Raw genomic sequence first — 26206 nt, forward strand, 5'->3', positions numbered from 1 at the left:
TTTCTTTAACAATTGAACAACATTAGACACCCTCTAAGCCTGGCCTCCTATGAGGTCCAAGGTGAAGTTGGTCAGGCTCTGGGGATTTGTCCACTTTAATGCACTTCAAGGCTGCAAATATCTTCTTCTTCATAATATGAATATGACCCATGATCCGGCTCCTTATTATCCTCATTTCTTTTGTGTCTATTATATTCCTATTAGTAAAATTGAGGAAAAATAGACATGGCTACCCACTCCCATTCCTCCCTGCACATTTGGTGCAACTACAGCAAGTGTATCTGCTCCCTCACCACCACAACCTGTCAAGGTGAGGTAAAGATTCACGTGCACCCCCTCCAACCTTGCCCATTGCATCGGTGCTCTCCACGTGCCCTCCTTCGCATCAGCAAGACTGGATGCAGGATCAGTGACCGGTTTGCAGAGCTCCTGAATTCTGCCTGTAATAGCTGTCCTTGGCTCCCCTTTACATATCTCAATTCCCACTACATTCCCACATTGACCTGTCTGTGTTCGGCCTTCTCCATTGCCAGATTAAAACGCAATACGAACTAGAAGAACAATATCTCATAATTCCACGTCAGTAGCCCTCAACTCTGTGGGATGAATATTGTTTTTTTCAAATACCAGCAAAACCTCATCAGGTGCTCCTGGTGTGGCCTCCTCTGATGCAGATTGAGGGATTGTTCTGTCTGCTGCAAAAGGCAGCGTCTCCCTGTGGCTACCTGGTTCAATTTGACTTCCCATTCCCACCTCATGTCTGACCATGGCCTCCTCTACTCCCAAGATGAGGCCAAACACAGGATGGAGAACCAACACCCGGTGTTTCATTTGGGTAGTCTCCAGCTTGATGCGATGAACATCGATTTCTCTAACTTCCGGTAACCACCTTCTTATTTTGGCTTCTGCTCCCTTCCTTTTCAGTCCTGATGAAGGATCACAGCCTGAAATCTCAACTGCTTATACCCTCCATAGATTCTGCCTGGCCTTCTGAGCATTTAGTGTGTGTTGCTCATAATTTTCAGCCATCAGCAGAAGCTCTTGTGAAACCCACATTTCTCACCTTCAGCCTCCGCAGCCATATGTGGCAATGAAATCTCACCAAATTCAGGCTAAAGAAATTCCTCCTCATCTTTGTAGGAAAGGGCTGTCCTATTTTGAAGCCACGTCCTCTGGTCCTAGACTCTTCCACTATTGGAAACTTCACAGTCCGTTATATCGAGCCCTTTCATGACTATGCAGTTAATGACTTCAGCTCTGCCTTGGTGAAAATGGACAGCCGCCGGTAATCAAGTCAATTCAAAATCAAAGGGGCAACCACAAAAATTCTAAAAATTCAGGGAAACTCTGGAATAGCTTGATTCTCCTCCACTAAGAACCAATTGGCTCCTTTGTAGGGAGAGTCAAACAACCAGAGTAACAATACTGCAGTGATTCATCATATGATGAGAGCTCAGGTTGAAAGTATATAAGCAAACATACACGGGGTCTGAAACACTAACGTCAGCATTAGAGGAGGTGGCTTGTGTGTGGGAGGGTGCACGCTCCATTACAGAACTGGATCCATTAACTGGATGCTTCTTATAAACTCCTTAACAGCAGGAAACATTCTCCTGTCAAGTCTGAACAAGAATGTTAATTATAGAATGAAAATCCACTCCTCTGTTACTTGAGAATATTAATTCTTAAAATATAAACAGGAAAAGCTCAGCGGGGATAAACTCTAGCACTTGCAGTTTACATCTCCTTTGCAGCACCTATCGTGCTATGGTTTTGTAATCATTTCTGTAGAGTTAGTAAGACTTTGATGTATTGGCTTCAGACTGTCAAAATAAATGTCATCGCTTCAAGGCATCCTTCACCCGGCATCCTCATGTCTTCCCACAAAAACTCCATTAGTTGAGGCTTCCATGCATTGGTAAGAATTGCCTCAGGAATTCACTCATCATTCTTTACAGCAGGAAGCTTGGGAGCATGTAACTTCAGGCATTATGTCAACCGAGAAAGGAGCTTTTCTTTTTACATGATCTTGTACTTGTACGCTCATCACTTAAGAGACCCAGATCATTTAATCATTATGTAGTTTCTGGAAGCTTGTTGCTTGGGTCTTCCTGCCATGTTTCATAAATTGCAGCAGTGACAAGGAGTGATGGAAGGATCTGCATTTCCATTGCTCCAATCTCAGGTCACCCAAAGCATTTCGCAGACAGTGAAGTACAGTTCCTGATTTATTACATGAAGCACAAGTGCTCGGTTGAGTTTGTCACATGTACATTGAAATATAAAGTGAGATGTGTCGTTTGTGTCACAATCAACACAGCCCGACTATGTGCTGGGAGCAGCCCACACCCCCAGCACCAACATAGCATGCCCACAACTTACCACCCCTAAGTCGTACATCGTTTGAAGGTGGGAGGAAAGTGGAGCAACCAGAAGAAACCTACGCAGTCATGGTGAGAACATTTAAACTCGTCCCAGGGCGGCGGGACTTGAACTTCATTTGCTGGTGCTGTAAAGTGTTACACTAACCAATACACTACCCTGGCGCCCCATGCCACAATCCTACAAAAAGCAGCTTTATTGATGTTAATTATTGACCAGAGATGCCAGGGTAAATTTTGCAACATTTAGACTAAATGTTGACTAAAGGGAACTCGGGATTAGTATCACATTATAGTACAATTCCTGCAGCTAAGTTGTGTAGCCTTCTTTCTGCAATGAACGGGAATGAAACCAAAATTGTCTCTGCTCAAGACCCTGGAGTGGTGGCTAAACCTACAGCTCCTAATGCTGAGGCAAAGTACTATCAACCCCATCACAGCTGACACGCATAAAGTTTCATAAGTAATAAAGCAGTTTTGGACATACAAAGGAGCCACATTAAGGCAAACACAAGGAAATCTGCAGATGCCGGAAATTCAAGCAACACACTTAAAAATTGCTGGTGAACGCAGCAGGCCAGGCAGCACCTATAGGAAGAGGTACAGTCGACGTTTCGGGCTGAGACCCTTTGTCAGGACTAGTCCGAAACGTCGACTGTACCTCTACCTATAGATGCTGCCTGGCCTGCTGCGTTCACCAGTAATTTTTATGTGTGTTGCTATATTAAGGCAAGTTCATTCTTGGGTATGTTCTGCCCATTTGTACATCCTAACAGATGGGAAGTAATTTTACTTTGTTGCTGGACTGTTCCCCACTATTACTATTATTCCCAGCTCTGAAGGTTCTCAGACATCCAGGTCATTGCATATCAAGCAGTAGTAAATCAAGGCAACTGGACTTGGACTGTGGTCTAGAAGACATTTCGCCGCTCATCCGAGAGGCTTCTTCAGTGCTGATCTGTGGTGGGTAGTTTTTCAGCTTATAAACGCTGTGAGTTGTCTAAGGGTATAACAATCACACAAGGGTTGTTAAGAGTCATAGAGGTAATGAGAGGGCCACTACTCTTATCTTTGCGTGAATGGAGGTATTAACTGTTGTGGAGGTGTCAGGGTAGAGATGCATTGTATGTAGCTGATAGATGGTGTTGCATCCCACCTATCAAGGGGTTAAAGAAACCATCTTTGTCAAACTGGAAAAGCCAGAGAGGGAGGGGTATGACACCACCTATCAGCTACTTACAATGCAGTCCAGTTACCTTAAGCTACTACTGCTTGATATTATTCCCACCTATTATTGCCCATTGTGCTCCAGAAGCAAGAGCGCTAACAAGTAAAATCAAGTATAAACCAGAGCATTGACAAATTTTGCCCCCCCCCCCGCAAAAAAAAAGCCCTGGTTTATTTCCTGATCTGTTTTTTTTTATTATTGTGGATTTGATGATTTGGATAAAATAAATTCCAAATCTGAACTTCACAATCCATTTTCCATCAACAATTTCAGATACGTACAGGGGAAATGAGAAAAAATAATGATGTGATAAATTACCTCTGCACTCTGCTTTTCTATAATAGCTAGAATATCATTGCTTACAGGTTCCATTGGTATACACTTACACAAACATTGCAACATTACTGGGTTTATAATTTTAAAAAAATGGTACAGTTCATCCCTTCTAGACAAATTTACAATCGATGTAAGGTATAAATTTGATATAGATCATATCAGACCATAAGACATAGGAATAGAATTAGACCATTTGGCCAATCGAGTCTGCTCCGCCATTTCATTATGGCTGATCCATTTCCCTCTCCGCCTCACTCTCCTACTTTCTCCCCGTAACCTTTCATATCCTGACCAATCCAGAACCTATCAACTTCCGCCTTAAGTGCAGCCTGTGACCTGGTCTCCACAGCCGCCTGTAGCAATGAATTCCTCAGATTCAGCACCCCGCTCTGCCTAAAAATATTGTAAAGTAGTAAGTTGCCGGATGGATCTGTGTACTCTGCCTTAATCATCTTGTCTTCTTTACTTCAACAGAAATGGAAGCTAGTCATTGTATTCAATTGGTTACCAAATGGCAACTGCTGATTTTGGAGAGCCTAGCTGGTGAATTGTAAATTTTACTTGTAATCCTGTTTTCGGTTGGTTAGTGCTGCACCTCAGGTACCTCAGCTTGAAATTTGGTTTGAGATGATAATGGCAAGTGGTTAATGAAGAATTAATAATTAGTCTTTATATCCTTTCCCAAATGGGGAAAAAAAAACTATTCACATTGTGAACTAAGCTACAAATTCACTCTTACTGGTTTTGTCCAAAAACCCAGTAAGAATTATTCATGATATTCCTCCTTCATATTGCGAATTTATTTCAAAATGAAATTGTTTCTGTGTGTTGTTATACATGCATTTGACTTTGTGGACATATCATACATATTTATATGTAAACCATTTTGCTGAAAGCACATTATCCCTATTACGAATTACAAAGGAGCCTCATCGTACTTCCCAGTAAAAGCATTTAATTGGTGTCTGACAGGAAATAATTAACTAACACTTTGCATTTGTCTACTTCCTCCTGATTACCCAGCCGGAGAGAATGGCTACTTGGATAATAATATTGATATCCTTGCTAAAATAAACATTGAACCATATAGTGCAGACTTATGTGGCCATAAGTCTAGAATTAGCCCAAGACCACCTTTTAACATACCCCAAGACCCGACATTTCAGCTTTACCTGGAGACAAAGTAATTTTTAACATGTTTACTCTGACAGTAGGTAAATCATCCCTAGCATTCTTGAGATCCTTGAGCAGTTGCTTATCCATTCATGAGGACCAATCATTACTAATGCCAGGGATGCTAAATGTCAAAATCATCTTGAGAGCTACAGAGACTCAAATTAAATTGCACAATGCTGCACTTCCTGAGATTGTTTCCTGGTATGAAATAGGTTGTCCATTGAGGAGAGGTGAGTAAGGCTGACATATTCCTGCTGGGATTTTAAAAAAATATGAAAGATGGTCTTATTAACATATAAGATGTGAAGAGAATTGACATTTTAGCAATGGGAAAAGATCGTAAAAACTGGGATTGTTCTCTTTCAAAAAAAGGAGTCTGAAGAGTTATTTAATTGACATTTCAAATAATAAGAGGCCTAGATAATAAGGACACATTTCCGCTAACAGGAGAGAATGTAAACCAGGAGGGCAGAGATTTAAAGAACTCAAAGAGAGGAGCTGAGGAAAAACTGTTTCACCAGAGTATGATGAGGTCTGGAACCAAATGCCTGAAAGAGTGGTGAAGGCAGTAGCTTTTACTAAATTTTTTTGTAATTACGAGGAAGAGGCATTTTATAACATTCAATCCAAAGCCACGCGCACATGACTTCAAATTGAATGTTGGAAAATGGGGTGCTATTGAGTCATAGTCATACTTTATTGATCCCGAGGGAAATTGTGTTTCGTTACAGTTGCACCAACCAAGAATAGAGTATAAATATAGCAATATAAAACCATAAATAATTAAATAATATTATGTAAATTATGCCAGGAAATAAGTCCAGGACCAGCGTATTGGCTCAGGGTGTCTGACCCTCCAAGGGAGGAGTTGTAAAGTTTGATGGCCACAGGCAGGAATGACTTCCCATGGCGCTCTGTGTTGCATCTCGTGTTGGAATGAGCCCACCTAGTACATTATGTAGTGGATGGGAGACGCTGACCAAGATGGCATGCAACTTAGACAGCATCGTCTTTTCAGACACCACCGTCAGAGAGTCCAGTTCGATCCCCACAACATCACTGGCCTTACGGATGAGTTTGTTGATTCTGTTGGTGTCTACTACCCGCAGCCTGCTGCCCCAGCACACAACAACAAAGCCTTGACAGGATAAAATGGAATAAGGAAGGAGAAAGTGTTCCCATTAGCTCATCTGGAAGATGTCCTGAAGAAATATCTCTGAATGATGAAGATCTGGACTGTTGCCCATTAGTATATGTACAATATTCAATTGCAGCTTCAAAATGAAATGGATGAATATTTGTAAGTAAAAATAAAAATCAGGGCTATGGGAAAAGAGCAGGATTATAAAACTGGCTGGATTGTTCAACAAAGGACTGGTACAGATTCAATGGACTGAATGGCCTCAGACAATAATTCTACAGTCCTATGATTTCTATTGACACACGTGAGGGCCTAGTATTTCATACATATACACTGAGACCCTAAATATATAGCCATTGTTTTGAGAAGTGGCAGCTTCAAATTCTTTAACATCTGCTGATTGCAAATTATAGTGACACACACATTTGTGTAAATAGAATGTGTTAATGCTTCTTGAGATGGCAAGCTCATTGACAGAGTGCCAGACCTCTAATCACTTCTGATACAATATATAGGTTTCTGTGCTAATAAAATCTAGAGATTATTGGATAATCTATTACTGTTTATTGTCCTTTTATATAAAAATGCCCTTACCTTTTTCAAGTGAACCTGGACTACTGGTAACTAAGCAACATTTTATCAAGGGATATGAAGCCATAAATTCACACCACAAACCCTGCCCTCGTCAACAAACCAGGATTGTGACATCTCCATAGTAGGCCACACCAGCCTGCACATCAGTCGTGTCCTCGGAGTGTACAACAGTGTTGCAAGCCCAGCAAACCGAACAACTCCAGGTGCATTAGCTCAAATTGCATCCTTCACAGTGAGTGCCATTGTCTCATTGAACTAAACAGATACGTATAAACTCACACACAAAATAAACTCTTGGATGTACAAAAAGACACAAAATAAAATTATATCAACCATAAATATATAAAAACATACACATATACAGAATGAAAGCCCACTTAACACAGATATGATATGCAAAGTTAATATACATGCAGACAGTAAAGACATGCACTCAGTGGCAACTTTATTAGGAAGTGGTCACTGAGTATTTCTTCGTAGCCTTCTCCTGCTGTAGCCTATCTACTTTAAGGTTCAACATGTTGTGCATTCAGAAATGGTTGTCTGTACATCACTGCTGTAAAAGGTACATATTTGAGTTACTGTCGCCTTCCACACAGCTTGAACCGATCTGGCCATTCTCTTCTGACCTCTCTCATTAACAAGAAGATTTCATCCACAGAACTGCCATTTAATGGATGTTTTTTTGGTTTTCTCTAGAGACTGTTGTGCATGAAAATCCCAGGAGATTATCAGTTTCTGAGATACTCAAACCACCCCATCTGGCACCAACAATCATTCCACAGTCAAAGTCACTTAGAGCATATTTTTCCCCATTCTGATGTTTGGTCTGAATAACTGAACCACTTGACCATGTCTGCATGTTTTTATACATTCACTTACTGCTACATAATTGGCTGATACAAACATGTGTACCTAATACATTCACCCAACGCACGCATGTGAAGTTTAAATAAAGACAAAAACAACTCACTTTAAACACAATGAATACCTAAGAATGCACAATGGCAATGCACAGTTGCTCAAATAAATACAATTACTCTATACACAAACAAAATACTCTATGCAACATGTGCAAACACACATGCACAATTGATCAAACACGATAAATACATAATAAATATATTCATATGTAAATTAGTACATGTACATAATCACTCACACATAATGTTAATGAAGGAATTGCAATGTGTTTCCAACTCAGGAAGGGGAGTAACTTGGAGGGAATGTTGGATACCACATTGTTCCCACAGGTCTGTTGCATTATCCCGAGCAATGAAGATTGTAGGCTTTGGTAATTATTGTTAGAGATGTCTTGTTGCAGTGCACGTTGAAGATAGTAAGGGCTGCAACCTAATGGGCTGGTGGCAGAGTTAAGTGAATTTGCACAGGTACTGTTGGATTAGAGTGCAGAAAGGTTATTTGTTCTTTGTTCTTGCAACACTTAATAAGGTGACTGTTAAGGAAGTTTCATGCCTCATCCTTGGCTTCCAAAGAACATTTGGATTGCAAAAGTATCAGGATGCAACAGTAAGGTTGCTCTGTACTGGACAATTCCAAACGTTCATCGTTGTTGAAGCTGCACTCATTTTAGCAATTTCCAAATAGAAAAAAAGAAATAGACAATATTCTTAATCATGTTCAGCAAGAAGGTGGACAAATATATCAGTTAATTCATTTTTACATGAGGAATGAGCAATGAATTAACTTTAATAATGTGTGATGAGGGGCCGTTCACAATAACACATTTCAGTATGAGTTAGTATGAATAGTTGATGATCAGCACAGATTCAGTGTTTTGTATCTACACCCAGTCGCATTTTATTAGGTACATCTGTACGTGTGTTCGTTAATGCAAATATCCAATCAGCCAAACATGTGGCAGCAACTCAAAGCATAAAAGCATGCAGACATGGTCAAGAGGTTCAGTTGTTGTTCAGCCCAAATATCAGAATAGGGAAGAAACGTGATCTAAGTGACTTTGAGCATGGAATGATTGTTGGTGCCAGACGGGGTGGTTTCAGTATCCCAGAAACTGCTGGTCTCCCAGAATTTTCACATCCAAAACCTCTAGACTTTACAGGGAATAGTGTGAAAAACAAACAAAAAAATCCAGTAAATGGCAGTTTAGTGGGTGAAAATGCCTTGTTAATGAGAGTGGTCAGAGAGAAAGGCCAGAGTGGTTCAAGCTGACAGGAAGGTGGCTGTAACTCAAATAAGTAAGGTCTTTGTATAAGACTTTGGTGAGTCTGCAGGAAAAATGTAAGCAAAGTTGAAAGAGTAAAAAAAATTACAAGAATATTGCTGGATCTATAGGACGTGAGTTATAAGGAAAGATTGAATAGTTTAGGACTATATTCTTTAGAATGTAGAAGATTGAGGGGAGATTTGATAAAGGTATAGAAAATTATGAGTGGTATAGATAGGGTAAAGGCAAGCAGGCTTTTTCAACTGAGCTTGGGTAGGATTAGAGCCAGAGGTCATAGTTTAAGGGTGAAAGGTGAAAAGTTTAAGGGAAACATGAGGGGAAACTTCTTCACTCAGAGGATTGTGAGAATGTGGAATGAGTTTCCAGCACAAGAGGTCCATGTGAGCTCGATTTCAATGTTTAAGAGAAGTTTGGATATGTATATGGATGGTAGGGATATGGAGGGCTATGGCCTAGGTCATTGGGAGAAGGCAGTTTCAATAGTTTTGGCACGGACTAGATGGGCCGAAGGGCCTGTTTCTGTGCTGTACCTCTCTATGACTGACTGTAGATGAGCTACAGCAGCAGAAGGCCATTTTGTCGGTACAGGAAGAACCTAATAAAGTGTTCACTGAGTGTATTTCTCTACAACCTAATACATGCAGAGCTGCAGTGCTGCAGGAAAGGAGGGATCTGGAGAAGACCTATTAGGTTTGCTTGCTTGCATGCATCAGCTGGCGCACTGAGTGTAAATCTTGGGAATCCATGTTGCAGCCACTTAAAAAAAAAACACTGTGGTGTGACTGCATGTGGAATATTAAGTGTGGTTTTGGCCACCATATTAAAGGAAGAATATGGAGTCTTTGGAGCAGGTTCACTGGGATATTGCCTGGGTTGTACTGTATTAGCTATAAGCAGAAGTTGAGCAAACTTGGATTTGTTTCTTTGGAGAGCTAGATGCTGAGGGGCAACTTGATAGGAGTATAATATTACGGGTGACTTAGGGGACACAGAATCTTTCTCCCCATTGTGGAAATGTCAAATATGGGCGTGCAGAACCTTGAGGTGAGAGTGAGGCGGTTTAGAGGAGATTTATACGGCAAGTTTTTCACAAGAAAGCAGTAGGTGCCTGAAATGGGCTGCCAGGGTTAGCTGTGGAAGCAGATACGTTGGCAATTTTTAACAGGTACTTAGACATATAAACAGGTTAGGAATGAGGGATACGGAGCTTCTGGTGCAATGGCAACGTGCTCGGACACAGCGGCCACTTCAGGTCCAACCAAAGGTGCGATTGTTCATCCTTTATGGTCCTTTATACGATTGCAGGACGCTGCTGATTATCAAGAACATCAAGTAGCGTGGGTCTGCCCCTTCAGCGAGTCGCTCAATAGCGATGGAGCTGGACTTACCATGTACTGTCACCTGGATTTGTTGCGTGCTGTTATCATGCTGAGGAGATGCCCGGTCCAAAGAAAGGTGCAAGTGATTGTCTAGGAGATTTTTCTTGTGATCAGGAGAACCCTGTTGGATGTTATTAACGTGGTGTACTGCAAGTCAGGTTCACTGGTTCATTGGCGAGTCTGACGGCAAGGGAGCTGCGTTGCCTCAGTTGTGCCAAGAAATAGGCCCTCAGCCCAGAGGGTCACCTCTTGCAGGTGCCCAGGAGAGGAGGCACCAAAGCAGTGTGGGAGAGAGCAGAGGCCTCTCTGGGCATGCTGGAATCCATGCTGGGTTGGGAGTTGCCTCCAGTGTTTGCTCAGTGCTGCCCTCCAGTGTTTGCCCAGTGGAAGAACTAGCTGGACCAGGACAATATTCCATACAGCATCCTTCTACAGGCCACACCATTCAGGGATTTGGGCTACATAATTTTTTTGAGACTGTATGTTTTTTGATATCACGACCATATGTGCTATGTGCTGTTGGTAATGTACTTACACCTTGGCCCCAGAAGAACACTGTTTCAATTGGCTATATTCATGTATGGTTGAATGATAAGTGAACTTGAACTCTATGTGCAGCCAGATAGGATTGGTTTAGGTTGATATCATGGTCAGTACGGACATGATGGAACAAATGTCCTGATACTGAGATATACTGTTGTACATATGAAATGCACCTTTGTGAGTTTTTGATGATTCACTGTTTAATGGCAGTTGGTGATAGATTGTCTTGGAAAAAGTTTTTATTAATGATCTATCAAGAGTCACTTGTCTACCATAGTGCGTGCTTGCTTATGGGCTCTTCCTCGATTGCTTCACGAGCTGATCAGGTCTGTGTGTTACTTGCCTTTGGAGAAGATTCTGAATCATGATCAAAGCCGAGCCCCCTGCATAACCTTGCAAAAGCCTTTGCTCAAAATAGCCTGCTGCTAACTCATTCATTGCTTCGAAGTAAACAATGTTTAAATTGTGCAAACCCACCTTTCTGTCCCTTTGTTAAATTAGAAAGATCATTAATTACCCTATTATAATGCAATGGGTGTTTCATTCACGAACACTGGATCATCTATCAATTCCACAAACCCTAGATATTTAATATCAGTGGTAAATAAGGTTTGTTATCTGATTCTAAGGAACCAACAAGTTCTGTTGCCTAATGACTATAATTTCCTTTATTCCTTAAGAGCACAATTTCAATGCCTCATCTGAACGTAGGCAACCCCCAACAGTACAGAGTTTCAACGGCTTTGCACTGGAATGCTAGCCTGTAGTTTGCTCTCTGGTCTTTGGTGTAATGTTATGCTGTATTTCTAGCAACATAATTCTATAACAATGGACAGTAGTTAATACAGGAATTATGACATTCCATTTTAAGTATGTACAAATATTAGCAATTAGCCAGTAAATTAAACCTTTACCGACACTCTCACAAGCAAATTCTTCCCTCACCATTCCAAACTATAAAGCCATCGCCTCCCCCTCTGCACTCGTTGAATAAAGTGTATCCCGTCTAACATCTTCCTCACTTCTCACCATTTCCTCTTTAAAAAAAGAAACTGAAACTCGTCTCCATTGGTGGTGCCCCAACCCGATGATGTTGGACTGGCTGCCTATTAAACAGGAGAGGCTGACAATCCCACAGCATGGGTTTAACACCGCTGCATGAATTCAACCTGCATTCTTTTCCATTGTTATCTATTTAGTGTCCGGGTATATCCTAGTGGCACAGTCTCACTTTTCAGTCAGTGGTATGTGGCTTCATGGAATCAGATCATATTCTCTTTTCCTTCCTCACCACACTGGAAGCTCTGAACTGGGAGTCCCTTTCTTCAAGGGGAAAATCTTTCTGCAAATTACCAACTTCATTCAGTCCTCTCTGTACCCGCAACCCACGGTAGCATAATGGTTGGTGCTATGCTATGACAGCTCAGAGCGTCGGAGTTCAGAGTTCAATTCCAACATCCTCTGTAAGCTGTGTGTATGTCCTCCCTGTGGAATACATGGGTTTTGTCCAGGTCCTCCGTTTTCCTCCCATAGCATTTGGTAGATGAATTGGTCATTGTAAATTGACCCATGATTATGTTAGGGTTGAATCGGGGGTTGCTAGGGTTGAATCCAGGATTATTAGGGTTGAATCAAGGGTTGCTAGGGTGACGTGGCAGGAAGGGCCTACCCTACACTCTATCTCTAAATAAATAAACTCCATGGAGTAAGACAGAGTTGTTTTTTTTGCAATTTCTTCATACTTAATTTGAACATTTTAACCATACGAACAGACTTTTAAATTAAGCTGCTGAAGAAATGTGCTTAGTGATTCTGGACTAAATGGATTCATCTTTATACCTTAGCTACAAACTGAACTATACATGTGTTTTTGTCTTTCAGTCAATAGTGTGGGATTGGGATTCGAATGGGAAACATGACTTTATTGGAGAGTTCACATCGACCTTTGCAGAAATGCGAGGGGCAATGGATGGCCGACAGGTATAGAGTGCACCATTTGAATCCGTATCTTTCACACCCGCCCTGTAGGCCATCTCCAACTGGATACCACTACCAAGCACCTTTCCCTCCCCCACACTTACTGCTTTCAACAGGGATCAATCCCTATGTGACTCCCTTGTCCATTCGTCTCTCCCCGCTGATCTCCCTCCCGATACTTGCCCTTGCAAGTAGAACAAGTGCTACATCTGCCCCTACCCCTCCTCCCTCACCACCATTCAGGGCCCCAAAACAGTCCTTCCAGGTGAGGCAACACTTCACCTGTGAGGCCTTTGGGGTCACCTACTGTATCCGGTTCACCCAGTGTGTTTTCCTGTATATTGGTAAGACACAACGTAGATTGGGAGACCGCTTCGCTGAGCACCTATGCTCTGTCCGCCAGAAAAAGCGGGATCTCCCAGTGGCCACCCATTTTAATTCCACTTCCCATTCCCATTCCCATTCCGACATGCCAGTCCATGGCCTCCTCTACTGTTGCGATGAGGCCACACTCAGGTTGGAGGAACACCACCTTATATTCTGTCTGGGTTGCCTCCAACCTGATGCCATGAACATTGATTTCTCGAAATTCTGGTAATGGTGCCCCACCCAATTTAACCATTCCCCATTCCCATTATCTCTCTCTCACATCTCCTTGTTTTGCCCATCACCTCCTTCAGAAGCTCCTCCCCATTTTCTTTCTTCCATAGCCTTCTGTTCTCTCCTATCAGACTCCCCCTTCTCCTGCCCTGTATCTCTTTCACCAATTAACTTCCCAGTTATTTACTTCATCCCTCCCTCTCCTGGTTTTATTTATCACCTGGTGTTTCTCCTTCTCCTCTCCCCACGTCCAACTCTGACTCCTCATCTTTTTTTCTCCAGTCCTGATGAAGGGTCTCGGCCCAAAATGTCGACTATGCTCTTTTCCACAGATGCTGCCCGGCCTGCTGAGTTCTTCCAGCATTTTGTCAATGTTGCATGGATTTCCAACGTCTGTGGATCTCCTCTTGTTTTTGATACTGTAGGTTAATTTGTTTTCATTATTAAACCTAATTGATGTAAACAGTATGCAACATGGCTTTTGTGTCTGATTTCTTCTCCTGCAGGTTCAGTGGGAGTGCATCAATCACAAGTACAAAATGAAGAAGAAAAACTACAAGAATTCCGGCATTGTTATCCTCAATCTATGTAAGGTGACCATCTTTACTCTTTCCTCTGGCTATATGTAGACAGTACCAGGTATGAAAATACACACCACAAACTTAAAATACATTCAGTGGCCACTTTATTAGATAAAGAAGTGGAACTTGAAATGAAATGAAATATCTTTATCTTTATTGTCATTGCACAGTACAATTTGTCATGCACCAATACAGCGAAAATGAATTTGCAACTCTCGTACTCAATGCTATAAAACAACAAATAAAATAAATAAACAATAAATAAAATCAAATAACCAGCCAGTACAAGCTTGGTGTTGTCTTCTGCTGCTGCAGTCCACCAACTTCAACATCTGACGTCTTGTGCATTCAGAGATTATCTCTAGCACACCACTGTTGTAACATGTGGTTCTTTGAGTTACTGTTGTCTTCTTGTCAGCTTGAGCCAGTCTGGTCATTCTCCTCTGATGTCTCTCATTAATAAGGCAGCTTTGCCCACAGAACTGCTGCTCACTGGATGTTATTTGTTTTTCGCACCATTCTCTGTAAACTCTGGAGACTGTTGTGCATGAAATTCCCAGGAGATCAGCAGTTCCTAAGATACTCAAACCATCCCATCTGACACCAACAATCATTCTGCAGCTAAAGTCACTTAGATCATATTTCGTCCCTGGTCTGATGTTTGGTCTGAACAACTGAACCTCTTGACTATGTCTGCATGCTTTTATGCATTGAGTTGCTGCCAAGTGGTATTTGCACCTAATAAAGTGGCCACTGAGTGTATTCATAAAAAAAAATGACAAAATACAGGAATGGAGGCTGCTTCCTCTGCTTAGAAGTTCTTCTTGAACTAGTGGTCAGGAGGAACTAGTGATCATAGTCTCTAAGTAAGAGATTGGTGCTTTAGGACTGAGATGAGCAAAAGTGCCACCACTCAGAGGGCTGTAAATCTGCTCAACCATCTATTCTAGAAGGTTGTGAGCCTTAGCCATTATGCTGATCATATAGGAAACCAAGGCTTATTGTTCAGAAAATGCAGCTGGCTTAGTATAATCTTCTTAAATTATTGAGTAAATTTGACTAAATCCAGATTTATTTTTGTATATTCTAATTACATATTGAGCTGTTACAAAATTATTCTCTAACCAGTTCATCTACTGCTGAAATCTCATCCCTGTGCATAAATATTCCAGTGCAGTCTGGGCTGCCCTCATTCATTTTGTGCTGCATTAACTTGAGAACATTCATAACCTAACATCGTTGTCCTAACTCTAAACACTCGCCATTCACCCTCCACGCTCCCGTGGTCAGTGACGTGCATTAGCACTTCGTTGAGCAACATCTTGCTTTACAAACCTCATTCTGGTTTTAAAATCTCCCTGTGGTTTTACCCTTTGCTGTGACTGAAACTTTTTCAAGCCTCATAACTCTCCACCTCTCTATTTCTGGCCACCTGGATGTCCCTGACAGTGCCTCCCCAATACTGAGGGACTGACCTCTGGAATTCTCCTAACTGCTCTTTTGTTAAATCCACGCTCTGTTTCATTCTGATCATCCTTGCTAATGTCTCCTTGTAATGTTGTGTGCCCTTGTATCTAATTTTAATTTAGTAGTATACTATTCATGCACTTTTGTTGATTAGAAGTACTTATATAAAGTGTTGCTCAGGTAAAGGGATTTGCATCTCTTCAAGTTTTTATTGGAGTTTGAAGAATGAGCTAATTTCTGGCATGTAAGCATAATTAATGAAACATTAGCACTTCTTGTTGGTAGTGGTTGCTGCAACCACCCACATACCAACATAGGAATTGATGACTAGCCTCTGGTCGATCTGTATTGTCGAACCATCAATCCCCTTACCTAATTTACTGGGAATATTCGTTGTTTGAGTATTTCAAGAATAAGACCTCGGACCTCAATTCCATCAGATACCCTTGGATCACGGATCACGCCGACTCCATCCCCAGCCCCAACGGCTCTAGGCACCTCTGGACCAGTGACACTACTATCACCAACACCGGTTCCAATGACCCCAAGTGGATCCAGAATCCAGATTCCACTAATGTCAATGCCAGTTTCTATGACTCTGGACACCTGGACACCTCCAGACTGCTAACTGTATGGCCTCTAGATCCGACACCAGCCTGGACCTTGACTGCCAGAACCTTCAGGCTGAGACTTTATGCACTGCCTTTTGATCCCCCATTGTCCCTTTCCCCCACCACCACTCTGCAACCCTATGTCTTTCAGGCCCCATCGTCAGTTCTTTGGCCCTCAGAGTTTCTGTTTTTCTCCCACCCGAACTTCCCTGAACACCCTTACCTTCCTCTCTCCCCTGGCACCACCAACTCTCTGTCTCCTTCAGATCCCAGCTCTAATGCTTGCTGTGTCTTCACCATCCCCTCTGACATTCCCTGCTCTGAAGCAGAATGTTCTGTCCTCAGTAAAGGCCCCATCTTTGGCCCCCCCCCACCTTTGCCTGCACCTCAGTAAATTCCACGCCCACCTTGACATTGATTTCATCTTCTGTCACCTCTGCCTCTTTCTTTGTTACCTTGCACTGATGATCCCTTCTCCTGTTTTCAGCCCTCCTCCTCTTCTTGGACACCCCGCTTTGGTTCCCTACCTGTTCTGGATCTTTTCATAAAACATAGAACATAGAAATCTACAGCACATTACAGGCCCTTCGGCCCACAATGTTGTGCCGACCATATAACCTACTCTAGAAGCTGTCTAGCATTAACCTTTACTTTATTGTCGCCAAACAATTGATACTAGAGCGTACAATCACCACAGCGATATTTGATTCTGCATATCAACCGCATATCCCTCTATTTTTCTAAGCTCCATGTAACTATCTAAGAGTCTCTTATAAGACGCTGTTGTATCTACCTCCACCACAGTCACTGGCAGTGCATTCCATGCACCCACCACTCTCCGTGTGAAAAACTTACCCCTGATATCCCGTCTGTACCTGCTTACAAGCACCTTAAAGCTCGGTGCCCTTGTGTTAGTCATTTCAGCCCGGAGAAAAAGCCTCTGGCTATCCATGCGATCAATGCCTCTCATTATCTTATACACCTCTATCAGGTCACCTGTCATCCTCTGTCACTCCAAGAGGAAAAGGCCAAGTTCACTCAACCTATTCTCATAAGGCACATTCTCCAATACAGGCAACATCCTTCTGAGTCTCCTCTGCACTCTCTCTATACTATCCACAAATCTTGAAGTTTCATCTTGAATTGCCAATGAGACATCAACTGTCTCAACCTCAGCGCTCCTCTCTCCTCCTCCAACCTTATCCCCTCCGAACGCACTGCCCTCTCCTCTCTCCGCAGTCCTGAAGAAGGGTCTCGGCCTGAAATATTGACTATCTATTCATTTCTGCAGATTATGCCTGAACTGCTGAGTTCCTCCAGCATTTTGTGTGTGTTTCTCAAGAATAAGATTTTGGATATTACCAGTATGTGTGGGCAAAGTAGAGGGTCACCAACATCTGTCCAAGTGGTGAGGCTGGGGTAAGGTGCTGTATGGCCTTGCCCTCTTCTCTTACGTTCTAAATTTCATCAACCTTTGTGTCCAGAGCAGAAGGTATCAGATTTCCACTTTGCCTCAAGAGAAGAAAACGATTACTGAATTTCCTCTTAAATCGTCTCTAATTTTAAGATTTATCTCCTCTTGTGTTTGGTTCACTGACCAAATGTGAACAGTTTATCTGCAAACATCCTGATGAAATCTTTTAATGTTGTAAACTCCCAGGTAGAGCACTTCGATTTTCTACGCATGAAAAGAAAGCAAGTCAATTGGTATGCCGTGTATCGGAATGTTGTTACTTTAAAACATTCTCAGTGATCTTCTGATTTTTTTAAAAAAGAGTTTAATGTAGTCACTTAAAGTACGTGCAGAAATTACCCTCAGAATTTATGCTGCCCTGAGTGAAATCAGATGCGACGTCTCACATTGTGGTAAAAATCAACAGTGATGGATGGAAATTGACTGAGAAGGTTTAAGTGCAGTGAACAGGGACTGAATATAATGGCCAGAGTCACAAATTTTGTAAGTGAACGTCAGGCAGCAGACACTGCTGCTGCTGTGATGATGCTATTGATGATCCATTGTGCCCACAGGGTGCTCCGGTTTCACAGGAAAACTGAGTGCTGAACAGACAGAAAACCTATAAATTCCTTTTTAATATTAGCACTAGGAACGGGCTTGAGAGACTTTACAAGGATTTGAGACCTCTGAATGTGATACCTTTTTGAGGCACATTGAATGTGCTCAATAATAGGGATGTGGTACAGTAAATGCCTCGAGACTGGAGAATCAAGAGTGAGAACATCTCTGAATAAGAATTTGGATATTTAAGACATAATGAGAAAAATTTCCCCGGTTGCTAATCTTTGATATTCTTTATCATAGGAGGGATGGTCAGTTGTTGAGCATATTCATGGCTCAGACTGATTACTTTTCAGATTTGAAGAAAATTGGGTTACAGAGATGGACTGGAGAGTGTTCATCAGCCAATGATTTCGGTGAATGATGGAGCAAATGGAGGAAGCAGTATGGCGAGCTGCAACACTTCCTCCTTTTGTTCTTGTGATATATTAAACACCAAAACAAAGTCAAAGAATAATGCAGTGACACTGTCGCGTAGCGGTTAGATTCACGCTATTACATCGCCAGCAATGTGGGTTCAATTCCCGCCATTGTTGGTAAGGAGTTTGTACATTCTCCTCATGACTGTGTGGGTTTCCTCCGGGTGCTCTGGTTTCCTCCCACATTCCAAAGGATATGAGGTCAATTGGTCACATGTGTGATAGGGCGGTTTGGGCTCATTGGGCCAGAAGGGCCTGTTCAGAATCAGAATCAGGTTTATTATCACCAGCATGTGACATTAAATTTGTTAACTTAGTAGCAGCGGTTCAAAGCAATACATAATATAAAAGAAAAAAATAAATAAGTAAATCTTATTCAGTATACTTTATACAGCATACGTATGTTGAATAGATTAAAAATTGTGCAAAAAACAAATATTATATGTTTAAAAAAAGTGAGATAGTGTCCAAGGGTTCAATGTCCATTTAAGAATTGGATGGCAGAGTGGAAGAAGCTGTTCCTGAATTGCTAAGTGTGTGCCTTCAGGCTTCTGTACCTCCTACCTGATGAAACAGTGAGAAAAGGGCATGCCTTGGGTGCTGGAAGTCTTTAATAATGGATGCTGCCTTTTTGAGACACTGCTCCTTGAAGATGTCCTGGGTACTTTGTACACTGTTACTGTGCTGTATCTCGAAATAAAATGAGGTCATTTAGCCCATAAAATACCTCTTTCAAGGAATATTTTAACTTATTCCAATTCCCTGCACTTAACCTAAACTCCAGTGGATTTTTATTTCCTTCAAGTGGCATTTTCTGTGCTGAGACCGCTAAGTTTTCCCAGGGTGGAAACGGCTAATAACAGAGGGTATAACTTTAAGGTGAATTTCAAGGATGAGAGAGATGGCAGAGGTAGGTTTTTTTACACAGAGAGTGGTGAATGCATGGAACACCCTGCCAGGATGGGTTGGAGAGTCACATGCATTATGGGCATTTCAGAAAGTTTTAGGTAGGCACTTGGATGATCGAAAAATGGAGGGCTACGTATGACTAGATTGATTTTAGAATAGATTAAAAGGTCATAATCTTGGACCAAAGGGCCTGTGCTCTGTAGTAGTATTCTATGTTCTACTTATTCATTTCCCATAGTCAGTCACTTGCTCTGATCTACCTTTCTTGCCTCAGCATGAGATTATGTTTGGTGACTCTACTAATGGTTTTATCAGCACCAGTTGTTCAAAATAATTGTCCCTTCATATTATTGACTGCCATCTGTTCTCTACAAACTCAAGATTGTTCAAGAACTCAAGAAAGTTCAATTTCTATTCATTTCTTTGAAATCATAAAGAGGCTTTTGTCCAAAATATTTTTGCTTTCATATTCTTCAGCTGCAAATTGTTATTATTAAAATCAGAACAAAACCAGGCTCCACATCCCAGCGGTTATCTTGTATATTAGTTGTTTATCTTGTTGAATTAGATTCAGGAGCACTTGCAAGGGGAGATAGCAGCAAAAGATCTACCTCTGAAATAATCAACAGTCACATTAACAATGGATAGAAATTTCTGAAATGACTTGCTGGTCTTTATAATACGACAGTTGTTCACATTAAAGGCAGCCTGAATGGAAACATCTGAAAGCTGAAGGTAATTAAAGTTCTTTTTAACCCACAGATTCACAAGATGCACTCTTTCCTTGATTATATCATGGGAGGATGTCAGATTCAGTTTACAGTAAGTGACTTTTCATTACAGACTTAAATTAAAATTAAAATCCAGCTCTGCCTCACTGCTGTAACTGCCAAAGCACTCTGTTGGGCAGGTGTATCTGAGTGGTAAGTGCTCTGAAGAATTTATTTCACTAAGTGGGCTTCAGCTATTTTTGCACCACACCTATGTCTCTACCCATACGCACTGAAAGATGTATTTACCGGGAGAATCATTGGGCTTAATTGAGGAGAGAGACAAAGACAGAGGATGAAGACCAAAGTTTGCCTCTGCTTCACTGCTCTACATTGTCTGGTTGATAGGGGTATTTAGTAGCATCATTATCTGTGGCACAGACTATGCAATATCTTCTCTGATGAGGGCATTAATAATCAGAGTAGGTTGTTTTTAAATTACTAAGCTGTTCAACTGGAATACAACTGTTGGGCACAGTGACACATCCAGTAAATCCACTGCCTCACAATACCAGATACACAGGTGAAACCAAGGAGCTTGATCATAAGACCATAAGAGATAGGAGCAGAATTAGGTCATTCGGCCCATCGAATCAGCTCTGCCATTTCATCATAGCTGATCCATTTCCCTTTCAACCCCATTCTCCTGCCTTGTCCTGTAACTTTTCATGCCCAGACTAATCAAGAACCTATCAACCTCAGCCTTAAATGACCTAGCCTCCACAGCTGCCTGTGGCAATGAATTCCACAGATTCACCATCCCTTGCCTAAAGAAGTTCCTCCTTATCTCTGTGTTAAGTGGATGTCCCTCTGTTCTGAGGCTGGTCCCAGGCCACCCCACTATTGGAAACTTCCTCTCCACATCCATTCTATCTGCACTTTTTAATATTTGATAGGTTTCAATGAGGTCCCCCTTCAGTCTACAAAATTCCAGTGATTACAGCCAAAGCCATCAAATGTTCCTCATACACAAACCCTTTCAATCCCAGAATCATTCCTGTGAACCTCCTCTTAACCCTCTCCATTGTCAGCACATAATTTCTTAAATTAGGGGCCCAAAACTGCTCATAATGCTCCAAGTGAAGCCTCACCAATGCCTTTTAAAGCCTTAGCATTACATCCCTGCTTTTAGACTCTAGTCCTCTCAACCTTAATGCATTTGCCTTCTTCACCACTGATTCAACCTGCAAGTTAACCTTTTGGGAATTCTGCACGAGACTTCCAAGTTGCTTCGCACCTCAGATTTTTTAATTTTTTGCCTGTTTAGAAAACAATCTAAGTTTTTATTTCTTTCTTAGAATGTGCATGACCTCCCAGCTCTGTATTCTATCTGCCACTTCTTTGTCCATTCTCCTAATCTGCCTAAGTCCTTCTGCAGCTTCTCTGCTTCCTCAACACTATCAGCCCCTCCACCTATCTTCATATCATCTGCAAACTTACCACAAATCCATCAATTCTTTCATAAATATCATTGTAAAATGAAGTGGTTCCAACACCAACCACTGTGGAACATCTCTATTCACCGGCAGCCAACCAGAAAGAGCTCCCGTTATTCCCACTCTTTGCCTCATGCTTGTTATTTCCTCAAAGAATTCCAACAGATTTCTCCAGCATCCTTTTCCAGCAGTCCAACATCTATTCTTGCTCTTTTTTTTACTTTTTATATACCCGGTATTCTCTTTAATATTATTCATGAGCTTACTTTCATATTTCATCTTTTCCCTCTTTATGGCTTTTTTTTGTTGTGTTCTGTTTGTTTTTAAAAGCTTCCTAATCCTCTATCTTCCCATTAATTTAAAAAAATCTATTATTTCCCCTCTCTTTTGCTTTTATATTGTTTTTGACTTCCTTGTCAGCCATGGCTGTATCATCATGCCTTTAGAATATTAGTTCTTCTTTGGGATATATCTATCCTGTGCCTTCTGAGTTGCTCCCAGAAACTCCAGCTATTGGCGTTCTGCCATGATTCCTGCTAGAGTTCCCTTCTAATCAACTTTGGCCAGTTCCTCTTTCATGCTTTTATTACTTCCTTTACTCCACTGTAATATACATCTCAAATTGCAGGATTAAGTTTGTCATACTATGATCACTCTCTCCTACGGGTTCCTTTACCTTAAGCTCCCTAATCAAACCTTGTTCATTGGTCAACACTCAATCCAGAATTGCCTTTCCCCTAGTGCACACAACCACAAGCCGCTCTAAAAAACCACCTGGTAGGGATTCTACAAATTCCCTCTCTTAAGATCCAGCACCAACCCTATTTTCCAAATCTACCCGCATATTGAAATCCCCCATGACTATCGTAACATTGCCCTTACTACATGACTTTTCTATCTCCCATTGTAACTCATGTCCCCATATCCTGGCTACTGTTCAGAGGCTTGTATATAACTCCATTCGGGCCTTTATTCCCTGCAATTTCTTCACTCTACCCACAAGGATTCTACACTTTCCACTCCTATGTCACCCCTTTCTAAAGATATGATTTCATTTTTATCAGCAGAGCCATGCCTCCCCCTCTGCCTACCTGCCAGTCATTTCAATACAATGTGTATCATTGGATGTTAAGCTCTCAACTATGATCTTTTTTCAGCCACGACTCAGTACTGCCCACAATATCATACCTACCAATTTCTTTCTGCGCTGCAAGATCATCTACCTTATTCCAAGTACTGTGTGTATTCAAATATAACACCTTCAGTACTCTTTTCATCACCCATGATTGCATCCCTAGGTTACATTGCAACTCATGCCACTGACTGCAATTTTGCCCTATTATTTGCCTGTCCTTTCTCACAGTTTCGCTGCACACTGCAACTACTTGTATACCAACTGCCCTATCACTCTCATTCCCATTTCCCTGCTAATTTAGTTTAACCCTCCCCAACAGCTCTAGAAAATCTGCCTGCAAGGATACTGGTCCCCCTCAGATTCAGGTGTAACCCATTCCTTTTGTACAGGTTATACCTTCCCCAGAAGAGATCCCAATGATCCAGAAATCTGAAGCCCTGCCCCCTGCACCAGTTCCTCAGCCACATATTCATCAGCCAGATCATCCTATTACTACCTTCACTAGCACGTGGCACAGGCAGCAATCCAGAGATTACTATCCTGCAGGTCCTGCTTCCCTAACTCCTTAAATTCTCTCTTCAGGACCTCCTCCCTTCCCCTACCTATGTCATTGGTGTCAATATGTACTACGACTTCTGGCAGCTCACCCTCCCCCTTTAGAATGTCATGGACCCAATCTGAGATGCCCCTGACTCTGGCACCAAGCAGGTATCGTACCATCTAGATGTCTCTTTCATGTCCACAGAAATTTGTGTCTGCCCTGTTAACTATGGAATCCCCTATCACTATTGCAGTCCTCTTCTTCCCTCCCTTCCTTGCTGAGCCACAGTGCCACAGAACTGCTCACTGCAGCTTCTCTCTGGTACATCACCCCTCCCCCCCCCGCCCAACAGTATCCAAAACAGTATGATTGAGGGGATGGCCACAGGCGTACTCTGCACTGGCTGCCCATTTCATTTCCCTCTCCTGACAGTCCCCCAGGTACTAGCCTCCTGCAACCTAGGGATGACTACCTCCCTGTAGCTCTTATCTATCCCCTCCTCAGTTTGCTATATGAAAGAAGTTCTCCCTGTGAATATATGGCCCCTTCAGATGTTCTGCTTTCCTTTCACGTCTCAAAGGTGAGCAGGTCATTGGCATAATAGGCCATTCTAGGTCGTGAATGTGAGTGGTTGAATCTGGAAGTAGCTGATGCAAGTGTGTGGAGAATAAAAAAATGGATTAATTTAGGATTGGTTTAAATGGATGGTTCATGATTGGCATGGACTTGAAGGGTGTTTCTGTGTGGCATCTCTCTAGGAAGCTAAATTGATAGAAACAACGTGTAGAAATATGTTGGAGACTGATTCTTCACAAATTTTACCCACAGGTATGGAAAGTGGTTTGGTTCAGCTCTTGCTTTGAAATTGATTAAAAGTCAATAAGAAACTTTCCATCTGTGCACAATTAGTGTTGCTTTTTCTGATTAGGTGAATGGCAGTGTCCTGATATGAAGCAGGTACTAACAGGGCAGTTTGATTGGCCTCAGGAGTTTTGCTGAGGCTTGTTGAAGTATCCAAAACCAATTTTCCCTTTGAGATGATTTCCACGCAGGTTAAATAAACTGCAGTAGTGGCTTTCAAATCAAATCTGACACAGCTGACAAGAGAGCTCCAAGATTCCATTATTCACTGGAGTCTGTTGTTTCAATTTGAACAAGATGTTAAAGGACGGTTCCACTCATTACTTCGTTATTTTCCTCCAGTATTTTTCATTTCTTTCCTCCTGCTCTCCCTCACGGAGAGGTAGTGTGATGACAATGGCAGGGAAATAATTAACAGGTTTAGAGATAGAGAATTAGTCTGGATTTGGAGAGGCAGGGCTTAATCAAAGATAGCCAGGATGGCATTACTAAAGTGAGATCCTATCTGACTAATAAGTTCCTCCAGCAACCCTTGGTAAAAGGTAAGAGTCCATGGCATAATAAACGTTGAGGATGCCTGGACTAATGTGTTGACTTTTTTTGAAAAGGTAATTGAGGGCGTAGATGAGGAAAATGTGATTGATATGGTCACCATGGATCTCATTAAGGCCTTCGACCAGGTAACTCATGGGAAACTGGTTCAAAAGTTTGGAGTTCATGAGATACTGGGCAAGTTGCCAGATTAGATCTAAAATTGGCTTGGTTGAAGGTTATATTTCTGATTATAAGCCTGTGGTCAGTAGACATGACACATAGCAAGAGGATTCGAGTACAGGAGCAGGGAGGTACTACTGCAGTTGTACAAGGCCTTGGTGAGACCACACCTGAGTATTGTGTGCAGTTTTGGTCCCCTAATCTGAGGAAAGACATCCTTGCCACAGAGGGAGTACAAAGAAGGTTCACCAGATTGATTCCTGGGATGGCAGGACTTTCATATGATGAAAGACTGGATCGACTAGGCTTATACTCGTTGGAATTTAGAAGATTGAGGGGGGATCTTATTGAAACGTATAAAATCCTAAAGGGATTGGACAGGCTAGATGCAGGAAGATTGTTCCCGATGTTGGGGAAGTCCAGAACGAGGGGTCACAGTTTGAGAGTAAAGGGGAAGCCTTTTAGGACTGAGATTAGGAAAAACTTCTTCACACAGAGAGTGGTGAATCTGTGGAAGTCTCTGCCACAGGAAACAGTTGAGGCCAGTTCATTGGCTATACTGAAGAGGGAGTTAGATATGGCCCTTGTGGCTAGAGGGATCAGGGGGTATGGAGGGAAGGCTGGTACAGGGTTCTGAGTTGGATGATCAGCCATGATCATACTGAATGGCGGTGCAGGCTCGAAGGGCCAAATGGCCTACTCCTGCACCTATTTTCTATGTTTCCATGTTTCTATTGGTGCTGGGATCATTGCTGTTTGATATGTACATCAATGGTTTGGGTGAAAATATAAGGGCTATGATTACAGGGTTACAGATGACATAACAACTGATGGTGATGTTGACGGTAAGGTGGATAATCATAGGTTTCAGGACTATGTCGATCAGTTAATATGTAAGATCAGAACAGGAATCACAGATTGAATTTAATCCCAAACCATGTGAGTTGATTTACTTCAGAGTACTAATAATGTTAGGATAGACACTATGAATGGCAGGACTCTAGTAAGTACTGAGGTACAGAAGGCACTCGGTGTATATGTCCAAGGATTACTGAAGGCACCAGCTTAAGGAGATAATGTGGTTGAGAAGGCATATGAAATACCTGCCTTCATTAGCCTGG

The 26206-nt window shown here is 41.9% G+C and overlaps 1 protein-coding gene across 6 annotated transcripts in view; it reads left to right on the forward strand.

Annotated features, from left to right (window-relative positions):
• cpne4b (copine IVb) overlaps positions 1 to 26206 on the forward strand; it is a 564934-nt gene that overhangs the window by 514747 nt on the left and 23981 nt on the right. For all 6 annotated transcript variants that reach the window (XM_072283307.1, XM_072283308.1, XM_072283309.1 and 3 more), the window contains 3 exons: positions 12869 to 12967; positions 14071 to 14157; positions 20391 to 20450. In XM_072283307.1, coding sequence (XP_072139408.1) covers positions 12869 to 12967; positions 14071 to 14157; positions 20391 to 20450 — 246 coding nt within the window. The remainder of the gene's footprint in view (positions 1 to 12868; positions 12968 to 14070; positions 14158 to 20390; positions 20451 to 26206) is intronic.

The sequence above is a fragment of the Mobula birostris genome, chromosome 19 (assembly GCF_030028105.1).
Source record: "Mobula birostris isolate sMobBir1 chromosome 19, sMobBir1.hap1, whole genome shotgun sequence".
Lineage (NCBI taxonomy): Eukaryota > Metazoa > Chordata > Chondrichthyes > Myliobatiformes > Myliobatidae > Mobula > Mobula birostris.